This window comes from Hylobates moloch, unplaced genomic scaffold, assembly GCF_009828535.3.
Source record: "Hylobates moloch isolate HMO894 unplaced genomic scaffold, HMol_V3 SCAFFOLD_12, whole genome shotgun sequence".
Lineage (NCBI taxonomy): Eukaryota > Metazoa > Chordata > Mammalia > Primates > Hylobatidae > Hylobates > Hylobates moloch.
The window spans coordinates 71,924,265-71,939,020 of NW_026652287.1; the positions used below are offsets into that span (position 1 = coordinate 71,924,265).

At 37.1% G+C, this 14,756-nt stretch overlaps 1 protein-coding gene across 2 annotated transcripts in view; it reads left to right on the forward strand.

Annotated features, from left to right (window-relative positions):
• TBC1D15 (TBC1 domain family member 15) overlaps positions 1 to 14,756 on the forward strand; it is an 80,037-nt gene that overhangs the window by 25,806 nt on the left and 39,475 nt on the right. For both annotated transcript variants that reach the window (XM_032170749.2, XM_032170750.2), the window contains 3 exons: positions 4,442 to 4,540; positions 5,284 to 5,358; positions 12,821 to 12,959. In XM_032170749.2, coding sequence (XP_032026640.1) covers positions 4,442 to 4,540; positions 5,284 to 5,358; positions 12,821 to 12,959 — 313 coding nt within the window. The remainder of the gene's footprint in view (positions 1 to 4,441; positions 4,541 to 5,283; positions 5,359 to 12,820; positions 12,960 to 14,756) is intronic.

The window sequence follows — 14,756 nt, forward strand, 5'->3', positions numbered from 1 at the left end:
CCAGGTGCGGGACACAATCTCCTGGTGTGCCGTTTTCCAGGCCCATTGGAAAAGCGCAGTATTAGGGTGGGACTGACCTGATTTTCCAGGTGCCGTCTGTTACCCCTTTCTTTGACTAGGAAGGGGAACTCCCTGACCCCTTGCGCTTCCCGAGTGAGGCAATGCCTCGCCCTGCTTTGGCTCGCGCACAGTGCACTTCACCAACTGTCCTGCATCCACTGTTTGGCACTCCCTAGTGAGATGAAACCGGTACCTCAAACAGAAATGCAGAAATCACCCGTCTTCTGTGTCGCTCAGGCTGGGAGCTGTAGACCGGAGCTGCTCCTATTCGGCCATCTTGGCTCCACCCCCTGACTCCAAATCGAGAACCGCCCTTAAGTCTTATAAAGTATAAGACCTTGTAAGATTTAGTAGCTATTACCAATTAATAAATTTATTTTATTTGCCATTTCTGGCAGGACTATTACTTTGTATCAGTTAACATCACACCCTTCAAAATTAGAAAGCTAAACATGACTGCTTTCTGAAGACAGTATAAATGTGGTTTGGAATTAGGAGTTTTGGGATGTATAATTTGTTCCTCAAAAAGGGCTGAAGAGTCGAGGAACACAGAATACGGAATGAGTGCAGCTTTGACTTTTTTTTTCACTTGAAACAGAGTCTTGCTCTGTCTCCCAGGCTGGAGGGCAGTAGTGCGATCTCAGCTCACTGCAAGGTCCCCCTCCTGGGTTCACACCATTCTCCTGCCTCAGCCTCCTGAGTAGCTGGGACTACAGGCACCCACCGCCAGGCCTGTGTAATTTTTTCTATTTTTTAGTAGAGACGAGTTTTCACTGTGTTAGCCAGGACGGTCTCGATCTCCTCACCTTGTAATCCACCCACCTTGGCCTCCCAAAGTGCTGGGATTACAGGTGTGAGCCACCGCGCCCGGCCAGCTTTGAGTTTTTTGTAAGGTGTCTGTCACTTTAATTCTTATTGTGTTCCCAGCTAAACTACTTAGGAAACTCTCAACTTTTTCTTAAGTGAAAAAAAATAGGCAACACTTAACCAACAAATGTAAGAGGAAGAGTTGCTTAATGTGCCTAAATAAGGTAAACTGTTTTGTTTGATTGTATAGGGTTCACCTCATTAAGGTTCTAGAATCTCTTTAGTGTTAATGGTATCATAGAACCTTAGATTGCATTGTTAATGACAGCAAGCTTTTCTTGCCAAATTAGTGTCTCTTTTTCCACTATGAGAATTAGGAAGTTCCCGACTATTCTACTAGCTGAGTCTTATGTGAAAATATGCTAAAGTGTTATTTCTGAGTATGTCTCTGGTCCATTTGTCACAAAAACTTGAGAATATTTTTTTCAATATCTTTTTTAAAATAAATTTTATTACATTTGAGGTTTACAACATATTATGGGATACATACAGATAGTAAAATGGTTACTATAGTCAATTAGATTAACATGTTTGTCATCTCACATAGTTACTTTTTTGTGACAACAGCAGCTAAAATCTACTTATTTAACTGGAGGATAGCATTATGCTACATGAAATAAGCAGATACGGAAAGAAAAATAATCGTAGGATTTCACTTATATGTGGAATATGTATAATAAAAAAACAACTCAGGGCTGGGTGCTGTGGCTCATGCCTGTAATCCCAGCACTTTGGGAGGCCAAGGTGGGCAGATCACCTGAGGTCAGGAGTTTGAGACCAGCCTGGCCAACATGGTGAAACCCCATCTCTACTAAAAACACAAAAATTAGTCGGGCATGATGGTGCGTGCTTGTAATCCCAGCTACTCGGGAGGCTGAGGCAGGAGAATCACTTGAACCTGGGAGGCGAAGCTTCCAGTGAGCTGAGATCATGCCACTGCACTCCAGCCTGGGCGACAGAGCAAAACTCTGTCTCAAAAAAAAAACTCAAGTACAGAGAATTAAACAGTGGTTACCACTAGTCAGGGTTGCTAGGAAATGGAGAGATGTGGGTCAAAGGATAGAAAATAGATACATATGATGAACAAGTCTAGAGATCTAATGTACAACATGCAGACTAAAGTTAATAAAATTATATTGCAAAAGGTGGAGATTTTAAGGGATTTCTTTTCCATAACCTTTTCATTTTTTTTTTTTTTTTTTGTGTTCCTAGGTATGATCATCTGGTTCACTCTCCTGTTTTATAAATTGATAAACTGAAGTCTAGAAAATTTAGTTTATACTTCTGGACTTTCCTTTTTTCATGTCACTCTTTAAAATTATTTTTAAATATATGACTATATTTTCACTTTGAAATATTCAAATAAATCAGAGGCATTAACATAGAAAGTTAACAGTTCCTGTTTCAGCCTTTTCTCATCATACTCTCCCGAAGTAGTCTTTGTTAATAGCTTAAAGTATCCTCCCAGAATTTGTTCTGTATATTTCACACAGATAGAAACTTTATAAAAGTGTAAATGTCAGCATACTATATATACATGATGATTTTTCTGTGTGCATTGTCTGTTTCCCCATCCATTTAATCAGCCTCATCCTTTAACTCCTGAATAGTATCCCCCAAAGAATGGATATCCCAGGATATATTTGATAATTTTCCTATTTGTGGATGTTTAGATGCATACCCTCCCTTTCCTCCTCCCCTTCTCCTTCTCCTCCCTCTAAAATTATAAATAATACTGCTGTGAATATTCTTATGCATATTTTGTGCATGTATCTATAGGCTTTAAAATTTTTCATCTCTGTACAAACAGTATAGAATTGTCTCCCACCCTTTCTCAGCTCATCCTATCCCCATGTAAGCTGTTTACATGCTGGTCTGATGCTTAGCAACTATTTCAGTAAAGGCCGTCTTACTTAGGTTTTTGAAATCAAAACTTCCCTGGTGATCTTAATTACTTAAAAGACTCTTTCCTGACATAAGTCCATATCACAGTTGATTAACATAACAAACCCAAGAGAGAGGCAGTAAAAGTAATGTGGAACCTTTATATTGTAGTGGCTAAGAGCGCAGTTTTCTGTTGTCAGACTCCCTGGGTTTCAGTTTCATCACCACCGGTTATTATTTGCCTCATTTGGGCAGTTATTTCACCACTTTCAGTTTTCTTATTCACACAAATGGGCTTCTCATCCCAATGATGCAGTCGAATGTGGTTATATAATCCGTGGTTTAGGGTGGTTGTAAGGATTAAGTTACAACATAAGGAGTTCCTAGTGTATAAGTGTTCCGTAAATGTTAGCTAAAAACAGGAAGATACATACCTCTTTACATTTATGAATGAAGGAGTGATAGACTCTGATAGTGCTTGTCTTGCATTGCTGGCCCATGATATTCTGAAGACTAATATTAATAAAAGGTCTACAGAAATAGAATAATATACTCTATTGACCAGACTTATATATGTCAAAAGTTCTTAGGTCTAGAAGTGACTGTTTTTTACTTATTTTCATAACTAAAAAAATTTTAAATGGTTTGAAATGGGTCTCAAGAATGGAATCTCAATTTATAACATTATGTCTATGAAAAATGAGGCTTAACCTTAAATGTTTAAACTTACTTAGGAGTTAAGTCTCCCCTATATTCCCATAGGAATTTTTTTCAAGGATTATGTCTTTGTCATCTTCATGTACTTTTAGTCTTTTATGTGCTTTTTACATACAGAAGCACTCAGTTAATATTGTGAAATTGAATTAGTTTAGTCATTTCTAGGAGTCTCCATCATTACTATGTTTATTTTTGTTCTCGTCACTACTCTTTAAAATTCCTGTATTATTTCCCGAATTTCTATGCCATGGTGTTTCAAAAACACGCCAAAATGATCTTACAGTAAAAATGTGCTATTATAGGAATAGTTAGAAAGGATTGATTCCTCATTGTGTTTCATTTGTTCTTCTTCTTCTTCGATATTTTCAAGTGCATTCTCAGTTCGAGCTCAGTATTTTCCTTAATGCTCATGAAAAAAAATACTTATTTTTTTGATTTTTTAGAGAGATGAGTTCTTGCAGTATTGTCCAGGCTGGAGTGCAGTGGCTATTCACAGGTGCAATCATAGCACCCTACAACCTTGAACTCTTGGGCTCAAGCCCAGCCTCCCAAGTAGTTGGGGCTACTGGCATGTGCCACTGCATCTGGCGAAAAATATAAATTTTAAGTGGAATTTAAATATTGAGACTTGTTGCAGTTAGTCTGACATCTTTGTTTAAGTGGAGGATCAAGATTGTGATTATCACAAATCTGATAAACTTTCATACATTAACAAAGCAGAATTAATTCCAGTTTATGTTTGCTTGATTGAAGTGCTGTTAACTCTGAGAGGTATTTTTTTAAATAATACATTTATGTATGAAATAATCAGAAACTTGGCCAAGTATGATAAGAAAATATATCTTAATATTTTAACATGTTAACATAGTACTCAACAGAAATTATGTGATTAACTTTATTTTTACTATTTTAGATTATATATGAACAAGAAGGAGTATATATTCACTCATCTTGTGCAAAGACCAATGACCAAGACAGCTTGATTTCAGGAATATTACGTGTTTTAGAAAAGGTAAGTTTCTAGTAAATGATTTTATTTAATAATAGTTTCTGGTAGTGATTCATCTTTGGAGAATTATCAGAAAGTTTGAATTTCATGTGTAAGTTACAATTATGTAGTTGAACAGTAATTGTAAATTTAATACCAAAATGATACAATAGTCAAACACACTCCTTGACTTATGATGGGGTTATGTCTAGATAAACCCATCATAAATTGAAGATATTGTTTATCAAAAATGCATTTAATACACCTAACTTACTGGACATCATAGCTTAATTTCCTTAAATGTGTTCAGAACACTTACATTAGCCTACAGTTGGGCAAAATTATCTAACATAAAGCCTGTTTTATAATCAAGTATCATGGAGTATATTGAATACTGTGCTGAAAGTGAAAAACAATGTTTCTGTGGTTACTTGAAGTATGATTTCTACTGCATGTGCATTGCTTTTATGCCATCCTATTACAAAAAAATCCTGAGTCAAACCATCATGAGTCAGGAACCGTCTGTACTTTAGATAAAATGACATGGAATATTCTAAAACTTACGTAGAAGTTGTAGCAATATAAATTTTTCATAATGAAAAGTAGGCAGAATTTGAAAAATCTGTAACATTTTTGATTTACATATGATATTAGCATATTTAAAAAGTAGATATTTAAGAGGCTGAAATTTTATTTTGGGTTCAGGGAATAAAATAAGAATAACATATTGCTGAATATTAAATATAGTTCATAATTTCTTTTTCTAGGATGCCGAAGTAATAGTGGACTGGAGACCATTGGATGATGCATTAGATTCCTCTAGTATTCTCTATGCTAGAAAGGTATTTAAGAAAAAAATGTGTTACTAAGGGAATGCCATTTAAAAAATAACAGTATTATTCGTATATAATTCACATACCATAAAATGCATCCTTTTAAAGCATACAATTCAGTGGTTTTTAGTATATTTACAGAGTTGTGCGGCCATCCACCAGTATCTAATTTTAGAACATTTTCATCACCCTCCAGAACTCTTATCAGCAGTTACCCCTCATTTCACTTACTTTCAGTCACTGGCAATCACTAATCTACTTTCTGTCTCTAAGGATTTGCCTATTCTAGACATTTCATATAAATGGAGTCATGTAATAATGTAGTTTGTTTTTTGTGACTGGCTTCTTTCACTTTGCATAAGGTTTTCAAGGTTCATCCGTGTTATATAGCATGTATGGTCCTTTTGTTTTTGATGAATAATATTGTGTATACTGTTGTATTGTATAATAGTGTATATATCACAGTTTTATTCGTCAGTTGATGGACATTTGGGTTGTTTTCACTTTGGGGCTAATATATATAATGCTGCTGTGAGCATTCATGTGCAGGTTTTTGTGTGAACATGTTTTTATTTCTCTTGAGTATATACCTAGGAGTAGAATTACTGGGTTTCATAATTCTGTGTGTAACATTTGGGGGAACTGCCAAACTTTTTCAGAGCAGCTGCATCATTTTCTAATCCAGCAATATATGAGGATTCCAATTTCTCTATATCCTCATCAACACTTGTTATTATCTTTTTAATTTTAGTAAACCTAGTGGATTTGAAGTTCTGTTTGCTTCCTAGGGCTACTGTAAACAAATCATTGCAAACTGGGTGGCTTAGAACAGTCTTAATTTATTGTCTCTCAGTTCTGGAGACTAGAAGTCAGCAATCAAGGTATTAGCAGGATTGGTTTCTTCTGAGGGCTGTTAGGGAGAATCTGTTTGTTGCCTGTCTACTAATTTCTAGTAGCCTCAGAGATTCCTTGGTTTGTAGATAGTGTCCTCTGTGTGTTTTCACATCATCTTCCATCTGTTCATGTCTATCTCTCTGTTAATCCCCTTTTTATAAGGACATTAGTCATATTGGATGAGGGCCTATCCTGATAATCTCATTTTAACTTGATTACTTGTGTTAAGACCCTATTTCCATTAGGTTGGTACAAAGGTAATTGAGGTCTTTGACATTGCTTTAATGGCAAAGACCACAATTGCTTTTGCACCAGCCTAACAAATCGGGTCACATTCTCAGGTAATGGGAGTTAGGATGTTAATTTATCTTTTTGGGAGGGGGCAGCACTATTCAAACCATAACTGAAGTTGTATGTCGTTGTGGTTTTAGTTTATATTTTCCTAATGACTAATGATGTTGAACATCTTTTCATGGGATTATTGGCCATGTGGTGTATACACTGTCCTTTGGTATCTGTGGGGTATTGGTTCTATTCGATGTAGCATAGTACTTGGTGCACAGCAAATTTGAGTTTTACCTTTTGGAAGTTTGTGGAATTTTTTTTTCCTGAATATTTTAGATTCCAGGTTTGTTGAATCCACAGATACAGAACCCATGGCTATTGGAGGGCCAACTGTATCTTCTTTGGAGAAATGCCTATTCTAAATCTTTTGCCCATTTATTTATTTATTTATTTATATTTACTTTTTTTTTTTTTTTTGAGACGGAGTCTTTCTCTGTCGCCCAGGCTGGAGTGCAGTGGTGCGATCTCAGCTCATTGTAGCCTCTACCTCCCAGGTTCAAGCAATTCTCATGCCTCAGCCTTCCAAGTAGCTGGGATTACAGGTTCCTGCCACCATGCCCAGGTAAGTTTTGTATTTTTAGTAGAGATGGAGTTTCACCATGTTGGCCAGGCTGGTCTCGAACTCCTGACCTGAGGTGATCTGCCCGCCTCTGCCTCCCAAAGTGCTGAGATTACAGGCTTGAGCCACTGTGCCTGTCCTTGCCCATGTAGTTATATGTCTTTTCTTTTATTTTTGAGACAGGGTCTTGCTCTGTTGCCCAGGCTGGAGTGCATGGTGTGATCTCGGCTCACTGCAGCCTCTGCCTCCTGGCCCAAGCGATCCGCCTGCCTCAGCCTCCCGAATAGCTGGAACTACAGGCGCATGCCACCATGCCCGGCTAATTTTTATATTTTTTTGTAGAGACAGGGTTTCAGCATGTTGGCCAGGCTGGTCTCAAACTCCTGAGCTCAAGCAATCTGCCCGCCTTGGCCTCCCAAAGTGCTGGCATTACAGGGTAGTTACTTGTCTTTTTATTGTTGAGTTGTAAGAATTCTTTATATATTCTGGATATAAATTTCTCATCAGATGTGTAATTTGCGGACATTTTTTCCCGTATGGTGGACTGTTTTTTCACTTTCTTTTTGGTGTGCTTTGAAGCACAAACAGTTTTAATTTTCATGAAGTCAAGTTTATCTATTTTTTTCTTTTGTTGCCTGTGCTTTCGGCGTGTCATATCCAGGAAACCAGTGCCTAACTCAGGATTATAAAGATACTGCTGTTCTTCTGAGTTTTATAGTTTTAGCTCTTACGTTTAGATTGGCGATTTGTTTTTTTTTCTTTCTTCTTCCCTTTCCCTCCCTTCTCCTCGCTTCCACATCAAGTCTCCATCACCTGAGTAATGTACATTATACCCATTAAGTAATTTCTCATGTATGGTCCATTTTGAGTTAATTTTTGTGTTATGATGTAAGATAAGGAATCATTTGAACAGATTTTTTAATTAAATGGTTGTACTTCTAATTCTGTTATGTTTTTGTGCTTTTCATATGTGTCTGTTCAATATTTTCTCATAATTTTTTATTAAAGGTTTTATTTTTATTTATTTATTTATTTATTTTTGAGGCAGAGTCTCACTCTGTCACCCAGGCTGGAGTGCCGTGGCATGATCTTGGCTCACTGCAATCTCCACCTCCTGGGTTCAAGCGATTTTTCTGCCTCAGCCTCTCGAGTAGCTGGGACTACAGGCGTGCGTCTCCACACCTGGCTAATTTTTTGTATTTTCAGGAGAGACGGGGTTTCACCATATTGCTGGTCTCGATCTCCTGACCTTGTGATCCACCTGCCTCGGCCTCCCAAAGTGCAGGGATTACAGGCGTGAGACACTACACCTAGCCCTAAAGATTTTATTATTTATAAAATTCATTCTAATTCAAATTATACATTTTCCTACATAAATTCTGGGTTTTAGAAGGTTTATTATGGAAAACAGAGGTATTTCACTTTTCCACCAAATTTTCCATCTCCCAAGGCAATCATAAACCTTGTAGCTGTTTTTTTTGATTAGTTATAGCCTTGTGTCTAAATAACATTCTTCTAACACTACTATTTTTTTTTCCAATTTACACATTGTGTGTTGACTCCTCACTGTGGAAGGTAGGGAGTTAGCTCTGTTTTATCTATGAATCACCTTGAAACTCTTGCTCAGTTGTCTACATTTCTTCTCAGAATATTTAAACACATAGATTGTCTTCTAATTTCGTTTTCTTAGATACTCTTATCCTAGAGCCTTCTCACAGGCTTATCCTGGACTGATTGCTCTCTTAGTTTGCAGTGCAGCAGCTTTCCTGGGGGTTCTTTTTTGCCTCTTTTCCATATTTTAATCCCTCTGTTTTCTGTATCCCATGCCAACCTCTGTTTTGATTTATTCCTTGTTTTGGTGCAGCTCCAGGGCTTCCTGAGAAAAAGAGTGCATGGGAACAAAAACATTTCTTTCTTTTTTTTTTTTTTTAAAGACTTGGCCTTATTCTGAATTGGCCTGGCAGGCCAAGAATTACAGTTTGAAAGTAAATTTTCCCGTGGATTTTTTTTTTTTTTGAAGTTTTTTTGTTTTGTTTCTTTGAGACAGAGTCTCTCTCTGTCTCCCAGGCTGGAGTGCAGTGGTAGGATCTCCGCTCACTGCAACCTCTGCCTCCTGGATTCAAGTGATTCTCTTGCCTCAGCCTCCGGAGTAGCTGGGACTACAGGTGTGTGCCACCACACCCGAGTAGTTGTTGTATTTTTAGTAGAGGCAAGGTTTCACCATGTTGGCCAGGCTGGTCTCGAATCCCTGACCTCAAGTGATCTGCCCACCTCAGCCTCCCAAAGTGCTGGGATTACAGACGTGAGCCACTGCACCTGGCTGTTTTTGAAGTTTTGCCCCAGGTTTTCTACTTTCCTTTATTGATGTTAAGTCTAATGCATTCTAATTCCTGATCCCATGTTATGTGTGTTTATTTGTTTTTTTGTTTTAAACCTCTGTAGAAGCTTTTAATTATTGTCTTTTTGTTTCTGGTTTTACGTTCTGGTTATGTGCCTTTGTGGATTTGTTTTTATAATACATTGTGCTGGGTACTTGATGAGCTCTTTTAATATGGAAACTTCTGTCTTTTTTTTTTTAATTCTGGGAAATATTTTTGATTTATTTTAGTGATGATTTCTTCCCCATTTTCTGTTTTCTTTCTGGAACTCTACAATTTCTGGACTGGTCCTGTAATTTTAAAATCTTTTCTTTCCTATTTATTTTCTTTCTTTCTTTCTTTCTTTCTTTCTTTCTTTCTTTCTTTCTTTCTTTTCTTTCTTTCTTTTTTTCTTTCTTATTTATTTATTGGTCTCTACTATTTTCTAGGAAATTCACTTTTCTATTGCCTTTTTCATTTTTTGCTATGATTTCATTACTAAGACATCTTTCTTGTTCTGAGTGTCCTCGTGTCCCCTTTTAAAGGAATAGCATTAGCATTCTGTTCTTTGTGGTTGTAATATATTTTCTTATTACTGAGGAGTTTAAGGATAGCTAAGTTCTTAGATGTTCTTTATCTCCCTATGTAGTCCATTTCCAACTCTAGTGACCTTTTGCCCCGCCCCCACCTCATTTCATTTGAACTCTGTTTTCTGTAGATAACTTGTCTTTGATGTTCGTTGCTTATGTAGTGTGGGGCTCATATTTAACAAATTTAAGAGCAGATGCACAACAGTGATATTCTCTGTAGGTATGGATAGGCCTGGTAATAGTGAGACTCTATCTGGGGTGCATGGCTAAGCTGTTTCCTTGGAGAATCCCTAATGTCAAAATCCACGTCTTTTTGGGCTAGTAGATTTGAGAAGAATCTGCAGATTCCTGCCTGGAAAGGGTAAGCTTGGATGGCAGTATTCTGGCAAATGAGTGGAGAAAAAGGGCTGGGAGTCTTGCCAACTTCTTTGTATAGGTTGATTTTCAATTAATTCTCCTGATTTCGGTACATCATTCCTTTGCTCATTGTGCTTGATTTTTCCTAATTTAGATATAAATGATGTTTTCCAAAACTCCAGCCTTTTGGACTTGGTTGTCCTGTCTTCAGGTTGACCTTTAATCCTTATTTCCCTGATTATTGGCATGACCTACCAATTTGAGCCTTTTTGTATGCAGAGTTGGTAGGGGGAAGTAGATAGAAGTCAGAAAGAGAGGTGGGGAACAGAGTACTCTTGTAGATGCTTCTTAGCTTTCCTCACTACTGACGATAGGGTTAATAGGGATGGTGATGAGGGTTTTTTTTTTTTTTCTTCTTTTTTGGAGAAGGAGTCTCTCTCTTTCATCCAGCCTGGAGTGCAGTGGTGCGATCTTGGCTCACTGCAATCTGCCTCCTGAGTTCAAGCAATTCTGGTGCCCCAGCCTCCCAAGTAGCTGGGATTACAGGCACCCTCTACCACTCCCAGCTAATTTTTGTATTTTTAGTAGAGACGGGGTTTTGCCATGTTGTCCAGGCTTGTCTCAAACTCCTGACCTCAAGTGATCCACCTACCTTGGCCTCCCAAAGTGCTGGGATTACAGGCATGAGCTACTGCACCCGGCCTGAGGGTTGATTAAAAAAAAAACTCGTCAAACAAGAAATGACATTTGAGGAAGGAACTGGAAGAAAAAACAATCTATTTTATAATTTCGTTTGTTCAGTTTACCTACTGTTTTTTAGTCTGTTTCTATTTCTTACATCTTGATTTTTCTTGTGCCTTTATAGTTTCTTTTCATTCTTATTAATTTTCCTTTTCCCTTTTAAAAAAGAATTATTCTATCGACACATGAATACAATCCTGTTACAAAAGTTTAAGTAATAGAAAGTTGAAGCCCTGCTTGACTAGTCTTTTCCCTTACCTGTCTCTGTCTCTCTCTTTTTTTTTTTTTTTTTTTTTCGAGACGCTGTTTTTCTGTTGTCACCCAGGCTGGAGTGCAATGGCGCAATCTTGGCTCACTGCAACCTCTGACTCCTGGGTTCAAGCGATTCTCCTGCCTCAGCCTCTCGAGTAGCTGGGATTACAGGAATGTACCACCTTGTCTGGCTAACTTTTTTCTATTTTTTGTAGAGACAGAGTTTTACCATGTTGGCCAGGCTGGTCTGAAACTCCTGACCTCAGGTGATCCACCCGCTTCGGTCTCCCAAAGTGTTGGGATTACAGGTGTGAGCCACCTCGCTCAGCCTCCCTTACCTGTCTCTGTTTAATGTATATCTTTCCAGACTTTTACCTGTATGCATTGTATTTTTGTGTATGTATATGTTTAGAAAGACCTAGTTTGTCCTCCTGTGTCAGTAGTAATGAGCACTGTCATCAGCAGTGTGAGATGGTCCATTTTCTCACGTTGTCTTCCATATTTGATATTATCTTTTTTAATTGAATGGGGCAAAAAATAGAAATCTGTCAACTTGCTTTTCATTGTTACTGAAGTTGGACATCTTTCTATGTTTATTACATTATATTTCTTCTTCTTTGACTTGCCTATTCATACCATTTGCCTGTTTTTCTGTTTTGATATTGGTCTATTTCTAAATAAATTGATAGGAGTTGTTTTGTAATTTGGATGTTTTTCTTTTGTTATATATTTTAGAAAAATATTCTAGTTGTACTATCTTTAGCTTATATATGGTGTCTTTTGTTGTATAGAAATTAAATTTTTGATTTACTCAAACCATATTGCATTTTAGACTTTTGGTTTTATTATCTTTAAAAATGGAAAATTCTAAGAACTACACATGTGAATATGTTGCTTTTAGCTAATTTTGATTGCCTATAAGAAATTATACAACCATTGATGGCTTAAATAGCCACCATTGGGCTCTTTTCTTTAAATAACTAAAAGTTTGGAGGTTGGGAGCTTTTTGCAGTGGTTCTCTTGCTTTTTCCCTATAGTCAGAAGAAGACTATTTTTAGGCAGCATGGTTACATTCAAAGCAGGAAACAGCAAAAAAAGGATGAGGCTTTTATTATGAAAGCAAAGCCATTTTCAGAGTTGACTTCTGCTTATATTTCATTGGCAACTCTGACTGCAGGGGAGTCTAGTCAAGCTTCTCTAGCTTTTTTTTTTGATAAAGATAATCAAGAGAGAAAAGGATAGGAAATGGTGTTCAGTTTTTCCACCAGTGATGTCGTCTGCAGCCTGCCTACAAATATTGAAGCTGAGATGATGTTATGGATTGAAATGAAATTTGTTTTAGACTTTAAATATTTTATATGTTATAATTATTTTAGGACTCCAGTTCAGTTGTAGAATGGACTCAGGCCCCAAAAGAAAGAGGTCATCGAGGATCAGAACATCTGAACAGTTACGAAGCAGAATGGGACATGGTTAATACAGTTTCATTTAAAAGGAAACCACATACCAATGGAGGTATGAATTCTTTTGAAATCTTAAACTGATTTGCTACAATATAATATGCTAATAAACAAAAATGCAGAGAAGATTCTTGAATGCTCCTCAGTGAGAAGGATGATTAATTTCTTTGGTTAATATGTATAAATCTCATATTTTAGTTATATTCCCTTTTCATCTCTTTTTTTGTTTTATTGGTTGTGGCTTCAAAAAAGATTTTAAAATACTTGCTCTATTTTATAGTTATTAATGGCAGAAAATAGAACCACTTTAAAACATTCCTTTGGCTGTCCTTCATGTACATTTTTCTTAATCTAGTAGAATTGTAATAATCATGTTATTTTATCCTAAAGTAACGGGGAGGCGGAGTATAGTACTAAACCATACCATTCTAATTTCAGCATCTTGCTGGACTCTTCATGGCTCATTGCAGTTTTCCCTTAATATGTGTTCAGTGACTATTCTCCTTTCTACATATATACAATCATGTGCCACATAACAGCATTTCAATGACTGATCGCCTATATGTCAGTGGTCCCATAAGCTCGTAAGATTATAATGGAGCTGAAAATTTCCTGTCACCTAGTGACATCATAGTCTTTGTATGGTCACAGCGCAGTGCATCACCTTTTCTACGTTTCGACGTGTTTAGATACACAAATACTTAGCATTGTGTTACAGTTGCCTATGGTATTCAGTATAGTAATATTGCTATATAGGTTTGTAGCCCAGAATTTCATAAAAGAAAGAAGCATTACATGGATGAGAAAAGCATAATCTGACAATAAAGATCACTGTATTAGTGGTTCTCAGCCTTGGCTGCACATTGAAATCACCTGGGTAGGTTAGATTTTTAAAAAATACTACCAAAAATCAGACTCTGGAGATATAGCCTGGGCATCTGTGCTTTTTGAAAGGTCTTCAAATGACTTTAATATGTGGTCAGAGTTGAGAACTTCTCTGTAGCTGTGTAGCTTGGCAAAAAACGACTGATGTAATCCTGCTTATGGCTTGACCACAGAGTGGACTTACAAAGTGAACAGACTTTATTTTGTAGTTATTAAAAGTTAAAGGCTGGGTGCGGTGGCTCACTCCTGTAATCCCAACACTTTGGGAGGCCAACGCAGGCGGATCACGAGATCAGGAGATCGAGACAACCATGGCCAAAATGGTGAAACCCTGTCTCTACTAAAACACAAAAAAAATTAGCCACGCGTGGTGGCGCATGCCTGTAAGTCCCAGCTACTGGGGAAGCTGAGGCAGGGGAATCGCTTGAACCTGTGAGGCAGAGGTTGCAGTGAGCCGAGATCGTGCCATTGCACTGCAGCCTGGCAACACAGCAAGACTCCGTCTCAAAAAAAAAAGAAAGTTAAGGAGGCATTTTCTAAGCCCATGAGTTCATTTCTAAGCTTGAGAAATTCCAGAGGTTTTAAATGTATTTCATTACAAAACTTTCTTATTTTCTAAAAGGTTTTTTTTCCCCAAAAGAAAAAGCCTTTGTTTTTCTTATCTTTTACGCTTCTCATTTTTAACTTTGTACTTTTTTCTTTTTTGTGTGAGGCACAAAGGGGACAAACCTTTAAAAAATTGACTATCAGACTTATTTAATTTTATATTTCTTAAGAGTATTTTGCTTTACATTTTGTAAGAGTTTCTACTGCTACATCCTTTGTTGTTATATACCAGACAGGTTAAATGTTTTGGAAATATTCCTTCCAAGAACATCAGACTGTCTCATGTTTGTTCTAGAGATCCATCCAAATAAAGTTTGTCCTTAATGTTAATTCTATTCAAGGCATATAGAGACTTACTGAA